A 27597-nucleotide genomic window follows, 5' to 3' on the forward strand; every position below is an offset into this window, starting at 1 on the left:
ATGTCCATGATCTCCGCACTAGCCACCGGAACGCGGCCGTCTACGGACGCATGGCTGCCAGCCTGGCCGCCAGGGGCCACCAGCGCAGCCGGGAGCAGGTGCGCTGCAAAATTAAGGACTTGCGGCAGTCCTCCTCCCGGGCTTGCCTGCCAGGGGCCGACCCGGAGGCCTGCCCCCACTTCCATGCCCTGGACCGCATCCTGGGGCCTCATGCCGTCCCTGCCCCCCGGGACGTGATTGACCCCGGGGCAGAGGGACCGCTCCTGGACACAGAGGTGGAGGAAGAGGGCTCTGAGAGCCAGGAGCCTGCTGCCAGCCTGCCCAGGACCCAGGACCCCCGAGGCATGCCACAGAGCCGCTCGCCTGCATCGTCAGAGGCCGGGGAGGCGTCCACCTGTGAGTACCCTCGTGTTCCCCTTATGTGTACGGGGGGCTGGGGCGAGAGGGAGCGCCGGGACCGTGCGCCTGGGCCTTGCTCACCACGGAGCAGCAGCTGGGGATCCTGCAGGGGCCCTGGCCTTGCAGAGGGGAGCTGGGTTTCACACACCTGGGCCCCTGGGGTAATTGACCGCTGGTCTTCTTGCACCACAGCTGCAGCACCTGGGCCTGCAGGGCGCACCACCCCGCCTGTAGCAGCCGCCCGCGCCCAGGCAAGCAGGACAGCCAGGGACCAGGAGGACTACCAGAGGCGGCACCTCCGGTTCCTGGATCGACAGCTCCGTGTCCAGGACCACTGGGTCCAGGAGGACCTCAGGCTGCGCCGGAGGAGTCTGGAGGCCCTGGAGGAGCAGGGCCATGCTCTGCGAGGCCACCTCCAGAGCCTGCTGGACCGCTTCCCATTTCCTCCTCCCCCTGCTCCCCCTCTTGCTCCCCCTGCTCCCACTCCTGCTTCCGCTCCTGCTTCCTCCACACCCCCCCGTCCCTCCTGCCCCACCCTCCACAACCATTCCCCACCAACGCCCCCGGACCCGCAGTGTGGTAAGACGGGAGAGGCAGCCGGACTCCCACCCCTGAGCTTTCCTTTCCCTTCCTCCCTTCCCTTCCCCTCCCCTTCCAGCTCCCTCGTCCCAGGTTTCCCCCTCCCTTCTCCCACCTTCATTCTTCCCTCCCCCCACCCCAGTTCTGTGAAATAAACAGACGGTTTTGTTTGAAAAACAGGTGTCTTTATTTGACAGTAGGTAGGGAGGGGAAAGGGGAAGGAGGGGGGGTAGGGTGGAAGAAGGCCCCAGTGGGGCATGCAAGGGAGAGGTCCGTCCTCCTCCTCCTCCACCTGGAAGCTCTCCCGCAGGGCTTCCCGGATCCGGACGGCCCCCCGCTGGGCTTCCTGGACGGCGGCGGTGCGGGGCTAACCGTAGCGTCCAGCCATGCGGTCAGCCTCAGCCATCCAGGCTGGCAGGAAAGCCTCCCCCTTCCGCTCACACAAATTGTGGAGCACACAACATGCCGCCACCACGGGAGGGATGTTGTGCTCGGCCAGGTCCAGACGGGTGAGGAGGCATCGAAAGCGGGCTTTCAGTCGTCCGAAGGCCCCCTCCACCACGATGCGGGCCCTGGTCAGCCTGGCATTGAAGACCTGGCGGGAGGGATTGAGGTGCCCCGTGTAGGGCTTCATGAGCCAGGGCTGCAGTGGGTAGGCGGCATCCCCCACCAGGCACACGGGCATGTCCACGTCCCCGACCCTGATGTGGCGGTCGGGGAAGAAGGTCCCGTCCTGCAGCCGCTGGCACACGGAGGAGTCGCAGTACACCCGTGCGTCGTGTGCTTTGCCGGACCAGCCCACATTAATGTCCGTGAACTGTCCCCGGTGGTCACACACGGCCTGCAGGATCACAGAGAAGTACCCCTTTCTGTTGACGTACCGGGACGCCTGGTGTTCCGGGGCACGGATGGGGATGTGCGTCCTGTCGATGGCCCCCCCGCAGTTGGGGAAGCCGAGGGCGCCGAATCCCCGGATGACGGCGTCCGGGTCGGCGAGGCGGACCACCCTGCGGAGCAGCACCCGGTTGATGGCCTTGACCACCTGCGGAGAGAGACACAGCAAAGCGCCAATCAGTGGGGCGCCCGGGTAGCTGGGAGCGTGCGTGTCCTTGCAGTGCCCCACGCCCCACTCCCGGAAGCAACCCCCCTGGCGGCGTGTAGTACGGCCGGGACAGCCCGACCCCTCCGGTGTGGGGCGCTTTCGCCTCCTCCCGCCCCCCCCCTTTGTCCCTGGGGCGGTCCATCCCCTCCTCGCAGCTCCCCCCCCCCCCCCCCCGGCTCGGTGGCCGACGAGTGCCTTACCTGCATGAGCACCGCTCCGATGGTGGATCTCCCCACGCCGAACTGGTTCCCGACAGATCGGTAGCTGTCCGGCGCGGAGAGCTTCCAGAGGGCGATGGCCACCCGCTTCTGGAGGGGGACGGCGGGTCTCATGCGAGTGTCCCTTCTTTGCAGGGCAGGGGCGAGCCACTCGCAGAGCTCCAGGAAGGTGTCCCTCCTCATCCTAAAGTTCTGGGTCCACTGTCAGTCGTCCCAGCGCTCCAGGACGATGCGGTCCCACCAGTCGCTGCTGGTGTCCAGACGCCAGACGCGGCGGGGCACGCCGATGCCGGGGCGCCGCCGCGGCTCCTCCACGGCCCCCAGGGCAGCCAGGCGGAGAGGCAGGGGGCTGACGTTCCCCAGGTGGTGCCAGGCAGCCTTGAGCCATTGGTGGCAGGCTTGCAGCAGCAAGTCCAGAACGTGCACCAGAAGGTGCAGGGTGAGCCGTGGCTCCATGTTGCCACCTGCGGCGGCCCCTCCTGAAGGGAAGCACCGACACAGACGGGCACAGAGACCGACGCTTTGCTGTCCCTCGGCGAGGTTGGCAAGCAAGCAGGAAAAGCTGAGAACCGGTTGTCCAGGGGGGTCCCTTTAAGCACGAGCCTCAGATAGCCTCAGACAGCAGCCACACAAAGCAACTACTGACCTGATGCCCTGCCAGAACCGGTTTCAGCTGCCCTTAAATGCCCCCCTGCGTCCAATCAGTGTGGACGCGCTAGTTCGAATTAGCAAAACGCTAATTCGAACTAGTTTTTAGTTCTAGACGCATTAGTTCGAATTAGCTTAGTTCGAATTAACTAATTCGAACTAAGTTAGTTCGAATTAACGTTGTAGTGTAGACGTACCCTTAGACTTGGTGTCTGCCCTTTAGGTCTGAATAGGGTTTCCTACACTGCAGGTATACTAAGAAACCATGTGCCTGCACTCTCTCGTCTGACTTCGGTGACACAGTCTCTGGCCGAGTCTCACTCATTGTGTGTGCTCATCAAAACCCCTTCCAGGGTACACATCTAATCGGAGCCTATCTTGGTTAGCTCTCTTATGTCCTTTCAAGTTTGTTTCCCACTCAAAGAGAGTGGTGTCCCCAGAGCTACCCCACCAAAATACAGCATTTTTGCCCTTACCTCAGGGCTTTATTTCAAAGTCCCATCACAGTCCAGCACTCGCCAATAGCTCTTCACAAGGAGCTGTCTGCAGTGCTGCCACTCTCTCAGGCAGCCTGTCTCCTGGTTCTGCATACCTTGTGGCCTCCAGAGACACTGACTGATATCTGGTCTTTCGGCTGCTTTTATAGGACTTTCCTGGCCCTGATTGGTTGCTTCTCCCACAGCCACTCCAGTCTGCCTGGAGGACTTTTCTATTGTCTCTCTAGGCAGGGTATGGTTGGACCATAGGGCCTCCAGGAGGGGATCCCAAGGCCAGGTCAATTGCATCACGTTCCCTTTGTCTGTAAAAATGTTTATGGATGAAAAGAATCATAGAATCGTAGAATACTAGGACTGGAAGGGACCTCGAGAGGTCATCGAATCCAGGCCCCTACCCTCATGGAAAGACCAAATACTGTCTAGACCATCCCTGATAGACATTCATTTAACCTACTCTTAAATATCTCCAGGGATGGGGATTCCACAACCTCCCTGGGCAGTTTCTTCCAGGCTGTGTCTAGACTGCATCCTTTTTCCGTAAAAGGGATGCAAATTAGACACATCACAATTGAAAATGAAGCGGGGATTTAAAGCCCCCCCTCTTCATTTGCATAAACATGGCTGCCGCTTTTTTCTGGCTCGGAGCTTTGCTGGAAAAAGCGCCAGTCTAGACGGGGATCTTTCGGAAAATAAAGCCTTTTCCGAAAGATCCCTTATTCCTTTTTTTAAGAGGTATAAGGGATCTTTTGGAAAAGGCTTTATTTTCCGAAAGATCCGCGTCTAGACTGGCGCTTTTTTCCGGCAAAGCTCCGAGCCGGAAAAAGCGGCAGCCATGTTTATGCAAATGAAGTGGGGGGGATTTAAATCCCCACTTCATTTGCAATTGTGATGTGTCTAATTTGCATCCCTTTTACGGAAAAAGGATGCATTCTAGACACAGCCCTAGTGTTTGACTACCCTGATAGTTAGGAACTTTTTCCTAATGTCCAACCTAAATCTCCCTTGCTGCAGTTTAAGCCCATTGCTTCTTGTTCTATCCTCAGAGGCCAAGATGAACAAGTTTTCTCCCTCCTCCTTATGACACCCTTTTAGATACCTGAAAATGGCTATCATGTTCCCCCTCAGTCTTCTCTTTTCTAAACTAAACAAACCCAATTCTTTCAGCTTTCCTCATAGGTCATGTTCTCTAGACCTTTAATCATTCTTGTTGCTCTTCTCTGGACCCTCTCCAGTTTCTCCACATCTTTCTTGAAATGTGGTGCCCAGAACTGGACACAATACTCCAACTGAGGCCTAACCAGCGCAGAGTAGAGCGGAAGAATGACTTCTCATGTCTTGCTGACAACAAGCAGTATAAGAACCTCTATAGAGTAGTGAAGGAAAAAAGAGCCTCTTCCCAGGATTATCCCTGTCCCTGTCCCTGTCCCTACAGATAGAATCATAGAATCATGCGGAGTATAATTTGATGTATTTCTACAACAGGGAATATAAATAACAAAAGTTATGCAAACCCACACCACTAGGTGGAGGCAGATATTTTGAGGAGTTTGTGAGAAAACTTTCAAAAAAGAGAAGTAATATTGGAATTCTGCTTTAAGTCATTTGGCTCACATCTCAGCAGAGTGATCTGTACAATGCTGGATCTTTAATTTTTTTCCATGAAAGAACCTGGTTAAAATCTTTTAAATAAATCATGTGATTTCCACTCTCCTATTTCTCTGTGCTCTAATAGGGATAGAAAAAATATAATTATTTGCTAATAATGGCTTATATTTGAATCAGAGAGTTAGTAAAATGATTTAAAAAAGAAAATCTCTCTAGAAATGCATATTGTTGTTGCATCAAATTCTGCTGTCCTTGCTCAGATCCTCCCAGGTATTGAGATTCCTGGCTCCCATTGGTTTCAATGGAAATTAGTCTAAATACCTTTGAAGATCTGGGCCTCATACCCTACTCTGACAAAACTTAGGTTGAATTAGAGTCAGTCAAACACTGAGCGGGATTAAGGTGTGCATCTTACTGCACATTGTACAAAAGCTTCTTGCTATCAGTCTATTTTTTGCAGTACAGCTGCTCCCCGAGTTGCAAATGGTCGAGTTACGACCGTTCGCACTTACGATCAAAGCTCCCATGGAGCAGTCGTAAAGGCGGTCCCCGAGTTACGAACGTGACCCGTGCTTACAAACAGCGCGGTCACGTGTAACTCAATGGGGTCCAAGTTACGAACTGATCGAGTTACAGCCAAGTGTTTGGTCTGTAACTCGGAGAGAGGCTGTAATGTTTTTTCTGTATTCACCAGTTTTGTTTTCTTGCCTCCTTGGACATGTTGGACTTTGTACATAATGGTGAATAAATGGTATATTTATCATCCTCTCTGACTGTAATGTGTTTTGAGTGATGGCAAATTGTCAAGCCATATTCAGTACAGGCTGATCAATTGATACTCATTAGTGAGATAAGCATGTGAATTGTAAGCCCAGGACTTGCTAAGGGCAGGATCCCACTACTAATTGCTGCAGGACAGTGTGCGTTGCTGCAGAACTCTTAGTTGTGTATGTGCACATGACTTGTTTTTGTAAAAATCTGGCCCTGGGGCAAATAAACTAACATTCAACCAACGATTCAGCTTTTTATCTTGTAAAATACAACCAACTGATAAGTAAAATACAACCAATTAATAAGTAAAGTTTCCTTTTGAGGATATACTATTGCACCAAGATCTGAATTAAGGTTATATGCTAACTTATGAGTTCCCTGACGTCTGCACGGTGTTTGTGATGACTTTGCTACACACATTGGTGTCCTTAATCTGTTCTGTGGTCCTGGGGTTATTTGTCACATGCACAAACATTATTCCTATTGCTGATCCACCCATAGTGGACTGATATTGGATGCCTTGCCCTCATGTAAACAGATACAACGAACAAGCATTGTTACAGTTACCTGTACATGATGCTGTGTTTTTGAAAGGCCTGAACTTATGGAGCAGGTGTAGACAGTGAGGGATGCGAAAAACTAGCAGAGACAGGAAGTCTCTCTGTGCTGACCATGCCCTTAGCTTCTTGTGGAAGTGGCCTCCTGTGCATGTATTAAATATGGAGTACTCTTGAACTGTACTGCTGTACACTTTCTATCTAGCGCAGTTGTATAAGACCCCAGTTTGCACAATGGTATGGAACTGAAGCTTAGCCACGACAGACCCTGAATCAGGGATAAAGTTTCCTAAATATGTAGTATTATTACACTAGTTTCATGTTGGTACCTGGTCAAAGTAGGCTTATCTTCTTGCTTAATTATCTTCTCTGTTGTGCTGTGAATAAATATTACTTAATGACAGTTAAGGACCATCTTATTCTGAGTTTGTACAGGTTCTAAGGCAATGAGATTCTGGCCTATGACTGGGACTACGAGGCAGTACCGCAATACAAATAATCACATGCTGATCTACAGAAATATTTTTCTGCCTTGGACATCCCCACTAGCTTGAGAGATCCAGATGGATCAGTTACTGAAAATGGAAGCAGGTGAACTTGACAGCTTCAGTTTCAGTCCCCTTGTTTCCTGCACTGAGTGTTTTTTCTGCTCTAAATGGTAAGCATGTCCACATAATAGTGTGATGAAGATGGATGGATGGGAGGTTTTGACTTCCTCAGTCATGGCATACTGTTGCAGGAAGGTGGTTTGCTGGGAAGAGATGGGGTGGATCTGACCACAAAAGGGAAGGACATCTTAATGCAGTGACTCACCAATCTTATTAGAAGGGCTTTAAACTAAGTTGAGTAGGGGCAGGTGACAAAAGGCAACTAGGTTCAAAAGGTATCTTTAATAGAGGACTAGTTCTTTGGGGAGAATCAGATATGGAAAATTAGAGTAGAATTACAGGAGCAACAAGAGGGAAATCCCTGGGGGGAATTTGATCAATACCTTAGATCAGTGTTTCTCAAAGTGCTCCGTGAAACCACTTTGAGAAAGTTGCTAACTGGCTGCGTCGGTGTGTTTATTTACCAGAACTGAGGTCACGGAGCCTTGCAGGTCCCTTTGGCTCTGGTTAGCCAGTCATAGCAAAAGGAACTGTGGCTGCTGCTTCCCATGGCTCCTTTGGCTGCAAACAGCAAATCGGATCCAATGGGAGCCACGAGGCTTTGTGGCTGCGGCACCAGTAAATAAACACACCAGTGTAGCCAGTTAGCAGTTTTCTCAAAGTGGTTTCATGGACCATTTTGAGTATCACTGCTTTAGACGTCTACTCACAAATTCAAGGAATAACAGGACTAAGCAGTTAGAATTGGGAGTACTAATAGACAAGTCATAACTGAGCTTAAGTGGCATCTCAGATACTTGATGGGATAAATCTCATAACTGCAGTATTGGCATAGAGGGGTACATCTTGTTCAGGAAGAGCATGTAGGAATAAAAGGGAGGTGGTGTTGTATTGTACACTTGTTCTGAGTTCCAGAAAGAGGCAAGAGGCAGACCGGTTGAAAGTCTCTGGGTAAAGACGAAGTGGGGAAAACACATCCAAACCAGGAGGAGGAGGGAGATGAGGCATTTCTAGAACAAATAAAACAAATATCCAGAACACAGGCCCTTATAGTAATGAGGAACTTTACCTACCTAGACATCAGTGGGAAAAGTAATATGATAAAACACAAAATATCCAATAAGTTCTTGGAATGTCATGGGGACAATGCTTTGTTTCAGAAACTGAAGGAAGTAACCCAGGGCATAGGCATTTAAGAATTGATTCTGACCAACAGGGAGGAGATGGTTGTGAACCTGTAGGTAGAGGCCTATTTGGGTGAAAGTGATTATGAATAAGGCTGTGAATCATTCATGGAGGTCACAGAAATCATGAAACAAAAACAGGACTATGTAGCACTTTAAAGACTAACAAGATGGTTTATTAGGTGATGAGCTTCCGTGGGCCAGACCCACTTCCTCAGATCAAATAGTGGAAGAAAATTGACACAACCATATATACCAAAGGATACAATCAAAAAAATGTACACATATGAAAAGGACAAATCAAATTTTATGTGTTCATTTTTTTATTGTATCCTTTGGTATATATGGTTGTGCCAATTTTCTTCCACTATTTGATCTGAGGAAGTGGGTCTGGCCCACGGAAGCTCATCACCTAATAAACCATCTTGTTAGTCTTTAAAGTTCTACATAGTCCTGTTTTTTGTTTCAGCTACACGAGACTAACACGGCTACATTTCTATCACAGAAATCATGGATTCTGTGACTTTCTGGGACCTTTGTGACTTCCACAGTAGTTGGTGTGGTACATCTCAGGGCATCCCTGGGGCCAGATGCTGTGCTGGAGCAATGGTTGGAGAGCAGTCAGGGTACCCTAGGCAGTTCACCCACCTGGAGTGGAAGTAGTAGTGGCACCCTAGCCTGCTCTCAGAGCAGTGGAGTCTGCTGGAGTGCTGCCTTTCCCCAGCACCTAAAATTTATTTAGGGCCATTTTTAGTAAAAGTCATAGACAGGTGACAGGTCATCTTAACCATAGTTCTCTCCAGCACAGTGACAGAGTCCCTGTGTGCCTACCTGGTCATCAACAGTTTATGGAATTTGCTTTGGTCACAAGGATGTCACAATAGTGCTTGTGTAAGTTTAACTGGAAGTTCTGGTTGACAGACTGAGAGGCCATCTATCTCTCAGTACTGGAGCTAGTTGGAGGGAGAAAGGATTGAGAGAAGGTGTTGAGGAAAGACTAAACCATGAATACATTTGTGAGTGAACAGGAGGTAATTGATAGAGGTAAGGGTCACTATTGTATTTTTTATATCCAACCTGTATCCACACATACACATTCAAGAGCATGGGTGCATAGAAACGTGTAATATTCTCCATTTATATGACCAGATCATTAGCTGCTGTAAATCCAGTGAGCCTCTACTGACTTCCCTTTTAATTGACTTGAGTTGAAGGACTGGCCTACAGCCTCTGAACCTGGAAACTTTCCTGACAACCTGAGTCACTATTGGATGTTATGGGGAAGGTCTTCTTTCCTTTCTCCAGTTGTTTTATGTTTAATATGGGTCCTTATTTTATGACTTCTGCATCCTTGGAGCCAAAATCTAGAGGTGCAAAGCATCAGAGATGGGAGAAATTAGAAGAGAAAACACAGAAGGACTTCTCTTCTAGCTGACTGTGTCTAGACTACAAAGTTCTATCACTTTTCTTCTGAAAGAGGCTTTTCTGACAGTTGGCCCGTCTACAGTGGGCCAAATGTCAGAAAAAAAGCCTCTTTCAGAACATCCCTTCTTCCTCGTAGAACAAGGTTTACAGAGATGCTGAAAAAACATGTCTGCTTTTCCAATATTTTTTTGGAAAAGCAGACGCATTCCTTGGACGTGGCAGAGCTTTTCTGGGATATCTCTGGTATCCTGGAAAAACTCTGCAGTCTAGATGTACCTGCTGTCTACTTAAGATATTAAGTGGATAGCTAGCATATTAAATGGAGGATAACAAAGCGTTTCTTAGCTCTTAATCCTACACCATTACTATTGCAACTGTATGGGCAATGTAAGTTACAGTTCTGATTCCATCTGCATCTGGGTGTTGGAATCGAAGGGTAAGGATGGGTAATCGCCTAATCTTGAGCAATCTTTCATGGGAAGGGTAAATTCTGATCAATTCCTCCTCCATGCCTTGGAATGCTGTTACAATGGAGACAGATAAATATGGCATTTCAGATTTCTTGTTAAATATTAAGTCTCCAGGAGAATTTTTGCTGAGAGACACATGGGAGATAAAATCCTGATTTTATTAATACATCAACTATTTCACAGTTTCATAGAGTTTAAGGCTGGTAGGTCATTAGATCATGTACTTTAATCTTCTGTATGTCACAAACCATTACGTTTCACCTAGCAACCCTATGCTGAAACCAAAACTTGTCTTGGACTAAAAATTGTCACTCTTGAAGGGTATGTCAACACAGCCGTGTTAATTTGGAATAACTGATGTTATTGCAAAATAACATAGTCCGCATCTACACAGCAAGCCATTATTTCAACATAATGTCAAATAATGTCAAGCTGGAGAACTTCTTTCTCCGACTCCTATAACCCGCATTTTATGGGGAGTAAGGGAAGTAGGAGGAAGAGTGCTCTTTCCCCGACTTCCTGCTGTGTAGACAGCGCCAAAAGCCGAAATAAACTATTTCAACTTAAACTGCACAATTGATAGCTCAAGTTGTGTAGCTTATTTCTGCTTTAGCCCTGCTGTGTAGATGTGCCCAAGGCCTAGGAGACTAAGATGCTGTGTGCTGCAGACAGAGGATAGGAGAAACTGAAATGCTACCAATGCCTGAGGCCTTTGCAATGGTAGAGAAATGATTAGGTCAGAAAAGCCCTGATGATCCTGGTGGTTGATCAGTGCCCCATACTCCTGAAGAAGACAAATTCCCAACCTCCCAAACAATAATCCCTGCTAGTCTGACCCAGGGAAAATTCCTCCCCACCCTCAAATCTGGAGATCAATTGCATCCTGACCAATGTTCTCTCCAATTCTACGTGTAGAATACATTTTAGGTGCATTGAGGCATGTACGGATGTGTACAACCATTAGAAACACATGTCTGCCACCCAAGTGCTCAGTTTACAGGTAACACTGATCCTGACTATGTGAGCAAGACTTACCAAGACTTAATCTCTGAGGCTTCACATAAAGGTATGGGGCAATCACCCTACCCATGGAAAACACCTAGCTAGATAATTTCATGGAGGTTAGGTCCATAAAAGGCTATTGGCCAGGGGATAAAATGGTGTCCCTGGCCTCTGTTTGTCAGAGGTTGGAGAGGGATGGCAGGAGATAAATCGCTTGATCATTGTCTTCGGTCCACCCTCTCTGGGGCACCTGGTGCTGGCCACTGTCGGCAGACAGGATACTGGGCTAGATGGACCTTTGGTCTGACCCAGTACGGCCGTTCTTATGTTCTTATGTTGTGCATTGGGGGAAAATCTTTTAGGGTCTCTAGAGGCAACTGGACAAATACCTAGTCCGTGTGTCTTCTCTGCAAGTATTTAAATTATCATAAAATAAAACTGAAGCCTTTTTTCAAAACAGAGTGCATAAAGTTTGACTTCTAAATTCATACAGTGGGGTCTTTGAAAAGTGGCTTGATTTTCTAGAGATACTGAACCCCTAGAAGATTTTTGCACCATCCATAGGTAATTCTGGGTGCTCAGCACTTTTGGAAATGACACCCTGACTAAGCAAAACACTTCAGCATGCATGTGTTTAACTTTAGATTTATTTGTTGGCATAGAGTTAGGCATGTGATTAAGTTGCTGAATCAGGATGTAGGCGTGTTAATATGGATTTAGGAGTTTTAGTTTAGGCACCCAGTTTTAAAAATCTTGGCTATAAATTATTCTGTGTGCTATCAAAATGCCTAAATTAATAGTAAAGGTGGAAAAGATTAGTTTATGTGGGGATCTTATTTAAAAGGAGCAGCTTTTCCTTATTATAATCCGTCCCCCCACAATAGCTCTGCAAACAGACATGGTCACCATGAGGGAAGAAAAGGATTTGCATGATTCCCAGGTCCACTTATCACCATGTCTGGTCTCCTACAGAGTCTTTACTAGATAGTGAATTAAAGACACAAGCACTGAATCCCAACATCAATGATAACCAGCAGAATCCTTTCCTTTAATTTCAGCTGTTTACAGCAAGGTTGTTCTCCTCCTGGACCATATGGACGATCAAGATAAGGCCTCTATTGCCCTTGAGATTGTCAAGATAGCTGAGACCAAACTGGCTGTCGTTGTGACTGTTCTGCTAGAAAAACTTCAGCAGGATGAGGTAAGGCAGTTTCATCAAATCACATCTGTTTTCCATGTTTCCACTCCAAATTCTGTTTGACTTCATGGAAGTAATTCAATACAGAACTTGGCTCAGCCCACCTTCAGTGTAATCAGTATTTACCCTTCTGTCTTCATGCAAAACTCATCCTGCAAAATTCTGTTACAGATCAGGATGATATAATAAAGAGACACTCAGAGGAGCACTGTCCTTTTGTACACACTGGAGTACATGGGCTGTATATTATAAAAGTGCACTGTAGGGGTATCTATAATCTCTTATAGCAGTATTTTGTCCTCCTTTAGCATCTTCATCCAAAAACCTCAAAGCACTTACCTACTTACTCATGAATTCGGTTTTACAGCACCTTTGGGAGAGTGATAAACATCCCCATTTACTGATGGGCTGTGTCATGGGGAATTAAATAACTTGCTCAACACCACATAGTGAGTTAGTAGAAGAATGGTGAATAAAACCCATGTGAACTGACTCTCTGCTCTAAACCCAAGACAACACTTCTTAATTATAATGACATATGATTGGGATATAGCTTTGAAGGGTTCTTAAATAATCCAAACCCCTTTTTCCTTTATTAATACTCGCATCCAGCAAAGTCCATTTCTCTATTAAGGGTCAACACAGAAGGCATTTTAGTTTCAAGTACCAGGAAGCCAAGACAAGCAGTTCATTTCTGGCTCGCTTGAATAGTGTGGGGTTCTTGTATTCATAAGTTATCAATTATGATTTTCAATTAAAAATCCTCCTTACATTTAAAAATGAATGGAAAGAGGCAGAGCCTCTCCCCACTAGAGCAGTAATAATAGCAGTTTGCAGCAGCATCCTTTAAAAGCACAACCACTGGAATGTGTAGCCAACCATTGGCTTTGAACATTCCAAAGTGCTTTATGACCTTAGCAGGCAGTTCACACCTTCAGCTGCCTGAATTCAGAGTTATAGACTCACAGGAGACAGATGCGAAAGGCTTGTTGGATCATCCAATTTCCCAGCAGTGCCTTTTTCATTTTTTTGGGCCAAACCAATTTTAACAGCTCCTAGTGACTGGGTTTCCACCACTTTCCAATGAAGACTATGTAATAACCTGATAGATGTCTTATAGCTGGGGCATTTTTCCTGATGTTAAAGTCTAAATTTTATGTCTCTGATACTGCCCCCTGCTGTGCAATGTACGTGCTGCAGGGTAAGAAACACTGACTCCTAAGCATCCTCACTCCACAGTGCATGCTATGCAGCAAGGAGGTGGTGGCTGGCTGGAGTAGGCAGTCACGGTTGTGCTGACTCTGTGGAGGAGAGCTGACCTGATCTGAGCCCAGGGGAGTCCAGTTGTTTTCCCACTGTGATGTGATACGATTTATTTTAGATCCAAGAGAAACCAGGACACTCCAGGGATACTTAACCACTTTCTTATTTATTGCAAGCTTTAAGCAGTTATTACAGTTGTTTAAGTTTTACAAGCCTTAAAAACAATTACTACACAATTTAAACCTTAAATGCCATACATTCTAAAGCAATAATATAGTGCAAAGCAATGCAAAAGCAATTAATAAAAGAGCTACTATAATACAATAATAAAGACTAGTTCACTTACACTTCACCCGTATGCTACCTACAGTAGCAGGCAGGAGGTCAGGGTTCATTTTCTTCCCATGCATTGGAACACCATGCACTGGATCACCGGTGTGTAGGGCCTATTTACTTCTAGTTACATCGAGCAGTACCTGTGGGTCAATCCTGCTCATTCCCTCCCACTGATTGTTCTTACTAAGCCCATTTTATAGCAAAGCGAGACTTGGTTGTTCTAATAATATTTACCAATTGATTACATATTGTGTAGGATATGTAACATGCCCAATACCCTATCTGGAGTACATCCTGTCACTCAGGATGTTGCTGCTATGTGCATAGTTGACAGTTGTATGGCTGCATCTGTAATTTGTGGTTATCAGAAACAGAAGTACCTGTACAAGATTGCTTGCCATGTGTTCTTGACATAGTCTCACGTACCATGCTTCATCTGCATTGTTATGCAAAACATTCCTTCCTCTCACAGCTTCTCCCATGACCTTGCCTGCATGCTTATGTGCACCAGACTTGAGACAGGCCTGGGTTTTGCTTGTTAGAGATCCGCACGTGTCAAAGGGAGACGTGGCCATTTATTGTCAAGGCAGGCTCCCCTACACCCACCCAACCTCACCCTGATGCGTGAGGTCAGATCCCATAGAGGTTGCAGGTCTCTATTTAAAAGTCAGTTCTGCTGGCCTCCCTGCACTTTTTAAAATTTTCTCCTGAATTACTTCCAAGCTGTTGATCTTTTCTGGGGAATGTGATGCCAAAAAAGTGAAATAAGCCAGAAGCAGTCACACCTCAGATGAACAATGAGAAACTGTTGTCTTCCTGCTTTATGACAAGATTCCTGTATGTAACAAACCCAACCCAGATGGCTGACTTTTTTTTTCACTGTCACTCCAGGTCACTTGTTGTTTCCCACTTTTCTCCCTCTCATTATGTCAGTTATATTGACCCCCTCTCTAGGTGCGCTAGTTTGCAGTTCTCTGAAATCAGTCTTGTTCTGCTCAGGTTTCTAATTTCTCTGTGCCCCTCTTGATTATTTCTCTGTCACAACTCATACCTTCAACTCCTCCATATTTAGTATCATCTGTGAATTTGAACTTTGATGGACCCCATAAAAGAGACCTTCAAGTGTGCTACTGTCAATGTAGAGGTAACTCCTGAGCTAATTTTCCCTAAAAGCTGCAGAAGATTTACTGCAGGAGTTGGGTATTTTATAATTGTATTTACAAATTCTGTCTGGAGTGGATAAAAAAAGGCATGATGCTAATAATAACAAGAACAACAATAACAACAATAATAATAATAATAACAACAACAATAATAATAATAATAAACGAAATTAGATAAGGGGGCAGTGCAGGGCCCTTCTTCTGATTAAAAAATTTGTAAATTGCTCAGCTTCTTCTGAAATGCTGCTAGCTGGGGTGATTGTGGAGGGCATAGCAAGTTTTATACAAATGAAGACTAGGGGTTACTTGAGTGAGTATGCAGGCTGTGGAATCAGTGTGGTCTAGTGGAGAGGACTCCAGATAGTGAATCAGAAGACCTGAATTATTTTCCTGGCTATTGATCTGCTCTTTTAGCCTGGGCTAGTTGTTTCATGTTTAGATTGTAAACTCTTTTGGGCAGAAGCTTATTAGCGTAAGTGTTACTATATTGCGTTACTATATTAGCTTATAGCATTACTATATTGTCATCAAGGAAACATTTTCCCCAATTGTTCTTTTATGTTTTGTCCCCAGAAAAACAGAGTAGACATTTACTGTATCCTGGAGAAAGTATTACAGCAGGATGCCCAGGTCCTAGAGAGAAGGCTACTGAGCAAAATAATAACACTTGCCTCAAACCACATGAGAGAGACTCAGGTAAGTTAGATTAACGGAAGTGTTGGAGCATAAGCTTTTGTGGTCAAAGACCCACTTCACTGCTTTTGCAGATTCAGACTAACACGGCTACCCCTCTGATACTCAGGTAAGTTAGTTTTCCCTATATGCTAATGACAGGAATGAAAGCATTAAAACACTAATTAAAACATTTTTTGTAAACTATATACTGAAACTCCAGGATTAATGACTGCTAGGGGCCCACAGATCCCCACACCGTCCTCCAGAAATCCCAGGTCCTAAGCAGCATGTGACTAGTTTCATCTTGTTCAAGTTACACATGTGCTTAAGTGCTTTGTAAGGTCAGGATATTGTGACATATATCAGATGCAGAGAGGCCTACCGTTTCTTAACAAGCAAGTTTTTTGTGAAGTCTACTAGGGATTTCATTATTGATACTGATTTTGTGTGGAAGGTGCTCTGATACTATGGTGTTAAGCAGCAGGATGAAACCTTTAAACAGAATCTGAGCTGTTTCCAAAAGAAGCAGTATTTGGATTTAGGGGATAGTTTATTCAGGAAAATTCTCTGAATATCTTGAAGCTGCCCACCTCCTCTGAGGGAAAAATATCATGTCACTATGATAGCCAATCATCCACCACAAATAGCTAATAGCGAATAGTCTAAGCAGCTTGCAAACAACTGAAAGGCTGACAAGTGTTTAGCCAAACGATTCAATGATTATTTATGACTCATGATTCTGTTCTCAGAAAGTTGGGTGGAAAACAGAAATAAGAACTTGATTCATTTGAGCAGCATTGGCTGGTGTAGTTGGCTTTAATCACTTCAGTCTCTCTCTTTTTGTATTTTTTAAGGAAGCAACAAATGAACTAAAAGTGGCAGCGAGCAACACATTAGTGGCTCTGGCACGCTGCTATTTCAATGAGGTGATGTATGAGCTTCAATGTCATCTGAAACCACTGAAGCTGTCTGACGTGTTCACTTTGATTACGCTGGACAACCTATCATCAGCCTATCGTATGTCAACTTCCATCTTTTGTTTCAAAGTTATTGTCTTCCATTTAAGGACAGAGGTTCACGCTCTGTACAGCTACACAGAGTGCTATTTGGGGGGCATGAGATGAACTGCTGTGGCTGGTTCCAGTTGCTAGACCATGAGCTATCCACACCAAGGTGCAAGCTCTTATGCCCCATTTGAAGTTCTTAAAGGACAGGATTGAGGAAAATCAGGTCTAGTGGAGCTCTTCTCCATTCCATTTCTCATCCCTCCCCAGTGCTCTCTCTCCTACTCTGGGAGAGGATTGGGCATCTGGCACAGCTGCACATTGGTGGAGAATGCTCCTCCTCAGGGTAAATCCCCCACTGATTTTTTACTTCTGCCTTATCATTTGTGTACGCAGCACAAAATGACCTAGGAGCCCATAGCATCCGACCCAGCGGTGTTTCTAAATGCGATAGTAAGAAGGCAGATAACAGTCAATTGACTGTCTTCCTTTTCTTCTGGTCCTTCTTTTCAGCACTCAAGTGCATTCCTTTTGAGGGAATGACCCTGTACAGCATGAGCTCCATGCGGATGTTAGTCGGCGAGAGCAGGCTGAGGCAACCATTTTGTGGTGGTAAGTGCCAGCACTTATTGTAGATGTCCAAAATGGATATTTAGGGGCCTTGGTACAGAGTTAAGTGACTGATCGTTTACAAACAGGCTCTGAACTGGATTGTACCAGGGGCTGAGTCCTCATGCTCCTGTGGCACTCAGTGGAGTTGAGAGTGCTCCTTACTTTGCTGGAGGTGCTGAGCATTTGTAAGTTCAGGCCCTTTATGACTTGTGGATATTTTAAAAATAAACAAAAGCTGATGCTGCCCATGTGCCAGGAAATTCCTGGGGGAGAATGTGCAGGCAACAGACTGAATTACATTTAAAAATGTCCCGTTTTCCACCCCTCCACCCATTCCTCCTCTTTAGTTTCTTAATTATCATCTCCTTTCACCCTCTTTCTCTGTCCTCTGGTCTTCTCCACTTCTCTCTTCCTTTGCTTTTTAGTTGATGCTCAAGTAAGGCCACGTCTACACTATGCAGAAGATCAATGCTGCTGCAGTTGATCACCAGGGTCCAAATTAGCAGGTCTAGTGAAGACCCACTAATTCGAACTGAGTGGGTGCTCCCGTTGGCACCGGTAGTCCTGCTTCTCATGAGGAATAACACTCCTGTCAACCTTCCACTGTGTGGACAGTCTGAAAACACGATTTAAGATACGTCAACTCCAGCTGCATAATTAACATAGCTGGAGTTGCGTACCTTAAGTCAACTTTCCCCTTTAGTGTAGATCAGGCCTAAGGGATTAATCCTGCACCTTTGAGATAAATGGGAATTTTGCCATCAGCTTCATAGAACATAGGATTGAGCCTTAATTTTCCTTTCAAGGGCAGCGGGTGCATCTAATTTTAGGGCAAAATGCTGTCAAATCTCAGTATAGCTAATAGGAGTTAGGGGCACTGAACATCTTTCAGACAAACTGTAACCCAATAGGAAATCATACAGTTTTAGGGCTAAATAAGCAATAACTGCAGAGGACATGAATCATTCAGAAAACAGCTGGTCAAAATATTTTGTTTTTTTATTACATTTTTCATATTTTTTTCCAAGTTGATGGAATATTAAACTGAAAAAATGTCAATGACAGTTTTAATCAGGATGTGTTCAGTGTTTTTGTACAGCTAAAAAGGTGGCTGAAATTTGTTGATTTTTGAAACATGTGAATGATCTTTGTAATTTGAAATTTTGAAAAAAACAAGAGTAAACACTTTTAATTTAATTTAAACTACCTTTACAATCAGCTCTAATTAAGAGGTAACAAGGGAGAAAAAAATATGTTTTCAAATGATGGGAATTAAAAAGAGATGGAGAGAGACAAAAGAGAAGAAAGCCTTTTGAGAAACAAGAAACGGAAAGGAGGGAAGAAAAATAATTCAAAACTGTTATTGGATTTCATCAGCTGTTCCTGAATTGGGCATGGAATTGTAATAAACTACAAGCCTGGGTGTCTTCACTGATAAAACAACGTATCCTTATTACTATTGCATCCTTTTCATATTGCCTGTCTTTTTTCCTTCCATGCAGTTCTGGAAAAATGGTCAAGGGCAGTAAATCTATATTTTAGGAACTGGGAAAGGTGGCCATTTCCCAAAATGGGTAAATCTCAATTCTGTGATGAAATTCTTCCCCTCTATCGTCATGTGACAAGCAAATGGACCACATGTGAAGATTTGGAGGTGAGAATTGTAGGCTTTCTAAACCTTTATGAGAAATTATATTGTTAAATTCTCTGTGTATGGCACTCTTTGTGATGATGGAGTTCAATGGCAGGTTCTTTGGGATAGAACGGAGTATGATGTAAAACATTTAAAAAAGATTATAATGTCACAATCTCATGGAAATTCTGTCTGTACATAGTGTACATAGATTCCAGTTTTGTCACCTGACATGCAGATGAATATAGGAGAATGGGCTAAATTCATTCCTGGCAGATGTCTATTCAGTTCCAGTAGAGTTACAGCAGGAATGAGTTGGTTTAGTGTGCATACTAATCTGGGGAAATATCCCACTTGGGAAAGTTGTGAGGTGCAGTAGAATATAATTCTGAAACCAACACCATAGCTGTCTCTAGACTGGAAAAACTTGCCAGCTGTCTACACTGGCTGCTTGAATTTCCGGAAAAGCACTGACGATCTCATGTAAGATCGTCAATGCTTTTCCGGAAATACTATGCTGCTCCCGTTCAGGCAAAAGTCCTTTTCCGAAAGACTTTTGCGCAAAAGGGCCAGTGTAGACAGCACAGTAGTGTTTTCTGCAAAAAAGCCCCGATCGCGAAAATGGCAATTGGGACTTTTTTGCGGAAAAGCGTGTCTAGATTGGCCACGGACGCTTTTCCGCAAAAAGTGCTTTTGCGGAAAAGCATCCTGCCAATCTAGACGTGCTTTTCCGAAAATGCTTTTAACGGAAAACTTTTCCGTTAAAAGCATTTTCGGAAAATCATGCCAGTGTAGACGAAGCCCATGAGTCTTAACTCTTTACCAGGAAATATTGAGATAGGGCTGTTTCAACAGTGGAAAAGGGAAATTGCACTCGTCAGAAGTAGAAAAGATGGGCCCATTGCATGATATTGAATGAATTTGTAGGAACATAAATTCTGTGTCTCTATGTAGGTCAAGCAGGCCATTATCAAAGCCCTTGGTACTATGATGAGCCTCCTCCTGCATAAAGAAGATCATCAAGATAAGGTGTTCGAACAGATCCCATGGCTCCTTGAGCAATATAAAGAGGATGTTAATGTTTTTCATGTCACCAAGGTGAGATACTTATTAAAATAACTATCAATGTGTGCGCATAGGTGAACTGCACTAGCTGCTACCAGTGGCGTTTCCTGGTCTACATAGTGACTTGTTAGATAATAGATAAACACGCAAGTCTTGATTTTATAGACATGGTGACCCAGGTGACAAGTTTTGTAGGTAAAAGCCTCTCATGAAAAGTATCTTCTGTTTCTGGAGATGATAAGGAGGTAAGAAACAAAACACCTGTTCCCTCCCCCCGCCCCCCCATAAGATACTCCCTCCTTGTGATTTACTGGTACATCCTATCAACTCTGTGTCTCTCTTTTAGATTATAAATAAACTCCTCAGAGCAGGGGCTGCTGTGTGTTGTCTCTGGGCAGTATTAAATAAACTGCCAGTAGCTGAAAATTAATACTAAGAAGGCCTGAAGTGCATTGCTTTAGATTATATAACTAGATAGATATAAAATCACCGTCTAGTTCATCTACCGTTGTGTACAGGGCTGTTGTAGCTGTGTTGGTTCAAGGATATTAGAGGGACAAGGTGGGTGAGATAATATAATTAAAGATATTATTTCACCCACCTTGTCTCTCTTATTTCATCTACCCTCAGTATCACATGACCAAGGTAACTCTTGTCTGCTGATAGTGAGAGGATGGATTGAGGGCAGTTGGCTTCAGTAGTATGATTGAGCATGCTCAGTCTATGTGAGCTGGCTCAGTACAAGCCAAGCAGCAAATCCAGGGCCACAACCCTGCTGCCCTTCCCCCCTCCCCACTTCCTCCATGGTTTACTCCCAATCTATGTTGGCTTTCTGGTCCAGAATATGTGGTTGCTTTTGGGATTGGAATGCCCATGATTTTGAGGGAATCAATGTCTCATGGACTTGACTAAAAGTATCAGAGGACTACACAAGAGCCTAAATGTAGTAAAATATGTAGATTTCATCAGAGATATCCTGGAAGCTTCAAGCAGCAAAGAAGAAAAGTGTGTAGGTACCGGAAGGAGTTAGACTGTCATCTCATTATCAATAGCCTGGAAGAGAACATAAAATCATCATTGATAAAATTGGCAGATGAAATAAAAATTGGGGAGTGGTAAATAATGGAAAGGACAACTCACTGATTCAGAGTGATATAGATCATTTGGTAAACTGGGTGCTAACAATAAATGTGCATTTAAATATGGCTGAATGTAAATAGATGCATCTAGGAACAAAACAATGTAGGTGATACATACATGTTGAGGGATGCTTCCTGAGAAACAGTAACTCTGAAAAATATTTTGGGAAACTTGGTGAATACTCAGCTGAACATGACCTACAAATGTGATGCTGTGGCCAAAAAAGCTGAAGTGATACTGGGATGCATACATGGGGAAATCTCAAGGAGGAATATAGTGGGAAATGCAAAGTTCATTTCCACACTAGAACTGACCAACAGTTATTAGTAGATACCCCTGATACCGGCTTCCTGTGAGAAGAGTGCCTTCCACACCCTGCTTGGCTTATAGCAATTCAGCAGGATGCCATTTGGGCTGCACAGAGCCTCAGCCACTTTTCAGCAGCTCATGAACCAAATATTGCAAACATATATGCAATATACAGCCGTGTGCATTAAGAATATTGTCATCCACAGCACCAGCTGGGGGAAACACCTCTGACATCTTAGCAAGGTATTGTAAGCCCCAATAGATGCAGGACTCACTGTGAATCCAGCCAAGTGCCATCTTAGTGAACACAGTAGGAAGGGGAAAACTATAGCTCCTTGATAAATAAGGTCTAAGGCTTGTGTGACTGCCCCACCTCCATGACAAAGAAACAGGTGCCACAATACTTCAGACACAGTGGCTGCTTAGTACTCAACTTCATCACACTGGGCACCCTATTATTGGACCTGATGAAGAACACCCAATCACAGAAAGTCCAGTAATCAGAAGACTGTGAGGAAGCCTTCCAGGCCCTGTGAAAACAGCTGAACCAAGAGCTGGTCCTATCCCATCCAACTTCACAAAGCCTTCTATCCTTCAAATGGAGGTCTCGGAGGTAGGACCAGGAGTGGTACTATCTCAAGAAATAGGTGGGAAGGAGCACCAGATCCTTTATCTCAGCTGCAAGCTGTTCTCCTGAGAGACCTGCCGCCCTACTATAGCAAGGGAGGCCCTGGCCATCAAGTGGGTGATCTACACCCTGGGGGTATGTCTACACTACAAAGTTAATTCGAACTAACGGATGTTAGTTCGAATTAACTTTGATAGGTGCTACACTAGCGCTCCGCTAGTTCGAACTTAATTCGAACTAGCGGTGTGCTTAGTTCGAACTAGGTAAACCTCATTGAACGAGGACTAAGCCTAGTTCGAACTTACTAGTTCGAATTAAGGGGTGCGTAGCCCCTTAATTCAAATTAGTGGGAGGCTAGCCCTCCCCAGCTTTCCCTGGTGGCCACTCTGGCCAACACCAGGGAAACTCGTCTGCCCCCCTTCCGGCCCCGGACCTCTTAAAGGGGCACAGGCTGGCCAGCACCCAGCTAGCAGACCCTGCACCTGGCACGGCTCGAGCCAGCCACCCGCTGCCACCCAGCCATCCCCCTCTTCCCGGGACCAGGCTGGCGGCTCTCGGGAGCCTGCCCAGGACCGCACCCGCCTGGTTTAGTGCGGACATCATGGACCTCGTCCACGACTTCCGCACTAGGCACAGAAAAGTGGCCGTCTAGGGCAGGAGAGCTGCCAGCCTGGCCACCTAGGAGCAGGTGTGCATGAAAATGAAGGTGGTCCACTGAGACCCCCGACCCTGAGCCCTGAGCTTACAATGGCCGTCCTGGGTCAGACCAAAGGTCCATCTAGCCCAGTAGCCTGTCTGCCGACAGTGGCCAACCCTAGGGACCCTGGAGGGGATGGACCGAAGACAGTGATCAAGCCATTTGTCTCGTGCCATCCCTCCCCAGCCTTCCACAAACTTTGGGCAGGGACACCACTCCTACCCCCTGGCTAATAGCACTCCATGGACCCAACCTCCATCACTTTATCTCACTTCTCTTTAAACTCTGTTCTAGTTCTAGCCGTCACAACCTCCTGCAGCAAGGAGCTCCACAGGTTGAATCTTTGCTTTGTGAAGAGCAACTTTCTGTTAGTAGTTTGAAGCCTGCTACCCATTCTTTTCCTTTGGTGTCCTCTAGTCCTTCTATTATGGGGACTAATGGAGAACTTTTCTTAATGCACCCTCTCCACCCCACTCATGCTTTTATGGACTTCTATCCTATCCCCCCTCAGTCTCCTCTTTTCTAAGCTGAGAAGTCCCAGTCTCTTTAGCCTCTCTTTATATGGGACCTGTTCCAAACCTCTGATCATTGTAGTTGCCCTCCCCTCTCCCACCCTCTCTCTTCCCCTCTCCCACCTCCTTTTCCCAGTCTCCCCCAGTTTTGTTCAATAAAGACAGATTCTATTTTTGACCACATGTTTTCTTTATTTTGTACATCAGGAAGGGGGGCTAGGGAAGGGTAAGTGGAAGGAGGTGAGGGAGGAATGGGGTACGAGCCCCCGACGGGGAGGACTGGGCTGGCTCTGCGGGCTTCTGGGGGTGGAAGCTCTCCTGCAGCCCCCCAATTGCTCCCTCTCCCCAGATGGCAGCCTGCGGCAAGTACAGCCGGTCTGATGGCCGAGTGCTGTGATGTGCCCAGTGTGGGCACTCAGAGCACTCCAAGCCAGGACTGCTTTGCAAGAGGGGCACCCCTGAGAACTGTCTGTCCGGGGTGGGGGTCGGGTCCCTTTAAGCACAGCCCTCGGCTAGCCTGAGGCAGCAGCTCCACGCTCTAAGTCCTCATCTGATGCCCTGCCGGCACTGCTTCCGGCCATCCTTAACCCCGGTTCAGGGTCCACTTAATGTGGACATGCTAGTTCGAATTAGCAAAACGCTAATTTGAACTAGTTTTTTTAGTCTGGATGCATTAGTTCGAATTAGCTTAGTTCGAATTAACTAATTCGAACTAAGTTAGTTCGAATTAGCGCTGTAGTGTAGACATACCCTGGGATATTCTGTACTGGGGAAGCCCTTTCAACTGGTCACCAACCATGCACCCCTCAGATGGATTAATAACATGAAGGACACCAGTGCCTGAATCATGAGGTAGTACTTCCCGCTCCAACCCTATGACTTCTGTATGTTACACTGGGGCAGGGAAGGCTCATGCAAACACAGACTTCTCCCAAGTGGAAGGAGACGATGAAGAGGAAGGTCCACCAATGGACACCCTCTTAAGGGGGAGTGTTTGTGACAGAGGATACCCACCATGCATGGTTCAGCGGGGGCTAATCATGATCTGTGGGCTATGCCCCTTCATACTTGCTGGGAATGCTCCAACTGGAATCAGGATATAAAAGGGAGCAGCTCAGTTCTGTCTAGGCTGACAGCTGAAGGGAGCAGAGGTGCTTTGCAGGCTTTTGTGGAGGGACTGCCAGTGCCCTAGGATGCAGAAACCAGCCAGCCTGTGGTTCCAGTTGACCCCCCCACAACCATCCAATGCCACAGATGGAGGAGAGACCACGGAGTTACTGAGATGACCTGCTGCAGAAGAATGGTGGGAAGTAATCTATGTGAACTAAGCATTATTGAGTTGAGGTATTAGGCTTTGACTCTGCATGTTTTGGAAGAAACCCCATTGAGCTGCAAGACAAGGCCCTGGGCTGGGACCCTGTGGAGTAGGTAGAGCCTGGTGGAGAAGGGCTGGCCACTAGGCAACACTGGTTTGCCCCAAAGGGTGGTTGAGCACTAGGTTGCACGGTCGTACCTAGAAGGGCTTGGGTCATTGAGCTGAAGAGCCTCATTAAAGGGCTGCTGCACTGACCCTGACTATTAGGCAATGCTGCTCTAAGAACCAGGCCTGCTATGGTGGTTGGGGAGACTAGGTCACTTGGGCTGCCTTAGTTCTTTAACTCCTCCACAACCTGATACCATCCAAACAGGGTGGACCTACCCTGTGACAGGTGACTTACTTACAGTCTATAATATCTTCATGGGGAAATATATGTAATGACCTAGCAGAGAAAGGCATGATATGATCCAGTGGCTACAAGCTGAAACAGGATACATTCAGATGGGAAATAAGGTCTACCTTTTCAGTGGTGGGATATTAGCCATTCAAACCATTTACCAAGAGTCAAGGTGATCATTTTAAAATCAAGATTGGATTTTTTTCTGAAAGTTCTGCTTTAGGAATTATTTTGGCAATTTCTAAGGCCTGTGTCATACAGAAGGCCTGACTAGTTGATGACAATCATCCCTTTTGGCCTTGGAATCTATGAATTCCATGAACCTGCTTCAGTCATTGCATATTGCTCCTTTGTATGCCCACCTTCTAACTTTCACCCTCTGTTGTAGAGTCTGAGGCAGCTCTTGGAAGTCTCCGGTGAATATAAGATCCTTCTACCTGAAGGGAAATTTCAAGCCATCTGCAGTGCTCTGCACGACCAGGTGAGGGGAACTTGTTCTTGTATCACTTGAGCTTAAGCACAGCAGATCTGAAGCATATTAAGAATAAACATCTTTTGAATGCTAGTGAAGAGCCCGGAGACCTTCTCATGCCTTATTGGTTTCTGCTGGCTTAAGAATAAGCAGATAGTGGTCTCATTTTATTAGCTAAAATCCAGCTCAGTTTGTAAAGCAATTTTAGCATAAGCCAGTTCTTAGAGGGAGTTAGAGTTATATAGTAAAAACTGATCCCATCCAAATGGGGAGGACCTATCCTGTGACAGGGTGACTTAATTGCAGTCTATAATATCTATGTGGGGAAACATATGTAATAATCTAGCAGAGAAAGGCAGAACGTGAGCCAATAACTAGAAAATGAAGCTGGACAAATTCAGACTGCAAATAAGGCCTACATTTTTATGGTGGAATAATTAACCATTTGAACCAGTTACCAAGGGTCAAGTCTTGATTCAATTAGCTCTGCTGCTAAAAACACTTTGAAAGCATGAACTTCTGTTATCCAGTGTATCGGTCATTGTTTCTGATTCTTGTTGTGCAGTCAGTACCATTTATTTTGGGTTCAGAGCTCTATTTGGAAAGGTAGGAAGTGAGTGCTTAGAAATTAATTGAGCATCTTCTTTTCAGTTGCTTGTTCTGATTAGTTTTCCTTTGATCACTTCTCTTCTTCCCACAGATCTGTTCTCCAACTCAGCAGCTCATCATGGAAAATCAAATGGAGCTGTGCTATTGTATCCTACTGCTAGGTAGGGGAAGAGACTCCAAATTACACAGTAGTTTCCTTGTAACTTCCTTCTTTTGTAGGTGTGGTAAGAATGAGCTTTCAGTTGTTAGTGAGGATGTGATTTCTTCCTTTGCAGCCCGTTCTTCTCCTGATGACCTCATAGCATTTCTGCACTCGCAGCTGAAGATTGAGAATGAGACTGTTCGTGTGGCATCCCTGAATCTGCTCACAGCTATTATTGGTGCTGACTGTAAGTAACACAGGAGTAACTGTGACTGCTGCGATCATCGCCATCGTGCTGGGGGTTGAGTTGGGGACATCCAGAGCTAAAAGCATGAGCTGCTATAGGTTGATCTAAAGAACCAAGGCTTTGCAGGCATGGTAGGGCTATAACATACTCATGATCTCTGCAAATGGGGCACAGAGGATCTGTAACACAGGGGCGGATATAGGGCAGGGCGAGTGGGGTGGCCGCCCCGGGTCCCGCGCTTCAAAAAGCCCCGCGCACGCGCCGTGGTGCCACCGCGCATGAGCATGGCATCACTGTGCATGCGCCGTGGCAAAGGGGGGGCCCCGCAAAACGGTCATCTGCCCCTGCTGCAACACATAGAGTCATATAGTCATAGATTATTAGAACTGGAAGGGACCTTGAGAGGTCATCAAGTCCAGTCCCCTGCCCTCATGGCAGGACCAAGCACTGTCTAGATCACCCCTGATAGGTGTCTATCCAATCTGCTCTTAAATATCTCCAGTGGTGGAGATTCCACAACTTCCCTGGGCAATTTTTCACAGTGTTTAACCAACCTAACAGTTGGGACGTGTTTCCTAATGTCCAACCTAAACCTCCCTTGCTGCAATTTAAGCCCATTGCTTCTTGTCCTATCATCAGAGGCCAAAGAGAACAATTTTTCTCCCTTCTCCTTGCGACACCCTTTTAGATGCATGCTCACCAGAGGGTTGGAAATTCACTAAAGGGACCCAGTGCTGCGCTAAGTAACTCCCATGTGGTCACACAGAAATCAACAGGGTTAATTAAGTGCTGAATGTAGCCTAAAATATTTTCAAGGTACAAATACAAATGTAATCTTGTGGCGGATGCATGTTAATAATAATGAGATAAAAACAAAATAGTACTCCTGACTGAATAAGTATTAGACACTCTAGAATAGATTCCGAATTCTGCTATACTGGTGGTAAACACAGACTAACTTCACTAACCTCCATTTGTCTAACTCTCTTACAATATTTCCATCAGGATAGTATGATGGTGCTATTTACAGAAGTGGAAATACTTCAGACTTAGACTGGTGTAACTGAGATCAGAGTCTGGTCCTATATTTTCCCCGCTGATTCTGTATATGA

The 27597-nt window shown here is 45.8% G+C and overlaps 1 protein-coding gene across 1 annotated transcript; it reads left to right on the top strand.

Moving 5' to 3' along the window:
• Positions 1-9086: 9086 nt before the first annotated feature.
• LOC142825344 (maestro heat-like repeat-containing protein family member 2A) lies at positions 9087-26672 on the top strand. Its single transcript, XM_075917301.1, has 10 exons — positions 9087-9212; positions 12124-12266; positions 15599-15721; positions 16555-16717; positions 17218-17316; positions 18819-18970; positions 19904-20047; positions 25404-25496; positions 26188-26257; positions 26372-26672. The coding sequence occupies exons 1-10, from the start codon at positions 9173-9175 to the stop codon at positions 26491-26493; spliced, it is 1149 nt and encodes a 382-aa protein (XP_075773416.1). The 5' UTR covers positions 9087-9172; the 3' UTR covers positions 26494-26672.
• The last annotated feature ends 925 nt before the right edge of the window (positions 26673-27597 follow it).

Source organism: Pelodiscus sinensis, unplaced genomic scaffold (genome assembly GCF_049634645.1).
Source record: "Pelodiscus sinensis isolate JC-2024 unplaced genomic scaffold, ASM4963464v1 ctg49, whole genome shotgun sequence".
Taxonomy (NCBI): Eukaryota; Metazoa; Chordata; order Testudines; family Trionychidae; genus Pelodiscus; species Pelodiscus sinensis.

Excerpts from the sequence above, each read along its gene's own strand:
- LOC142825344 (XM_075917301.1), top strand. The coding sequence starts at position 9,173 with ATGAATACATTTGTGAGTGAACAGGAGGTAATTGATAGAG. Across the intron at positions 15,722-16,554 it reads ACCACATGAGAGAGACTCAG|GAAGCAACAAATGAACTAAA; the intron begins GTAAGTTAGATT and ends GTATTTTTTAAG. Across the intron at positions 25,497-26,187 it reads GCAGTGCTCTGCACGACCAG|ATCTGTTCTCCAACTCAGCA; the intron begins GTGAGGGGAACT and ends TTCTTCCCACAG.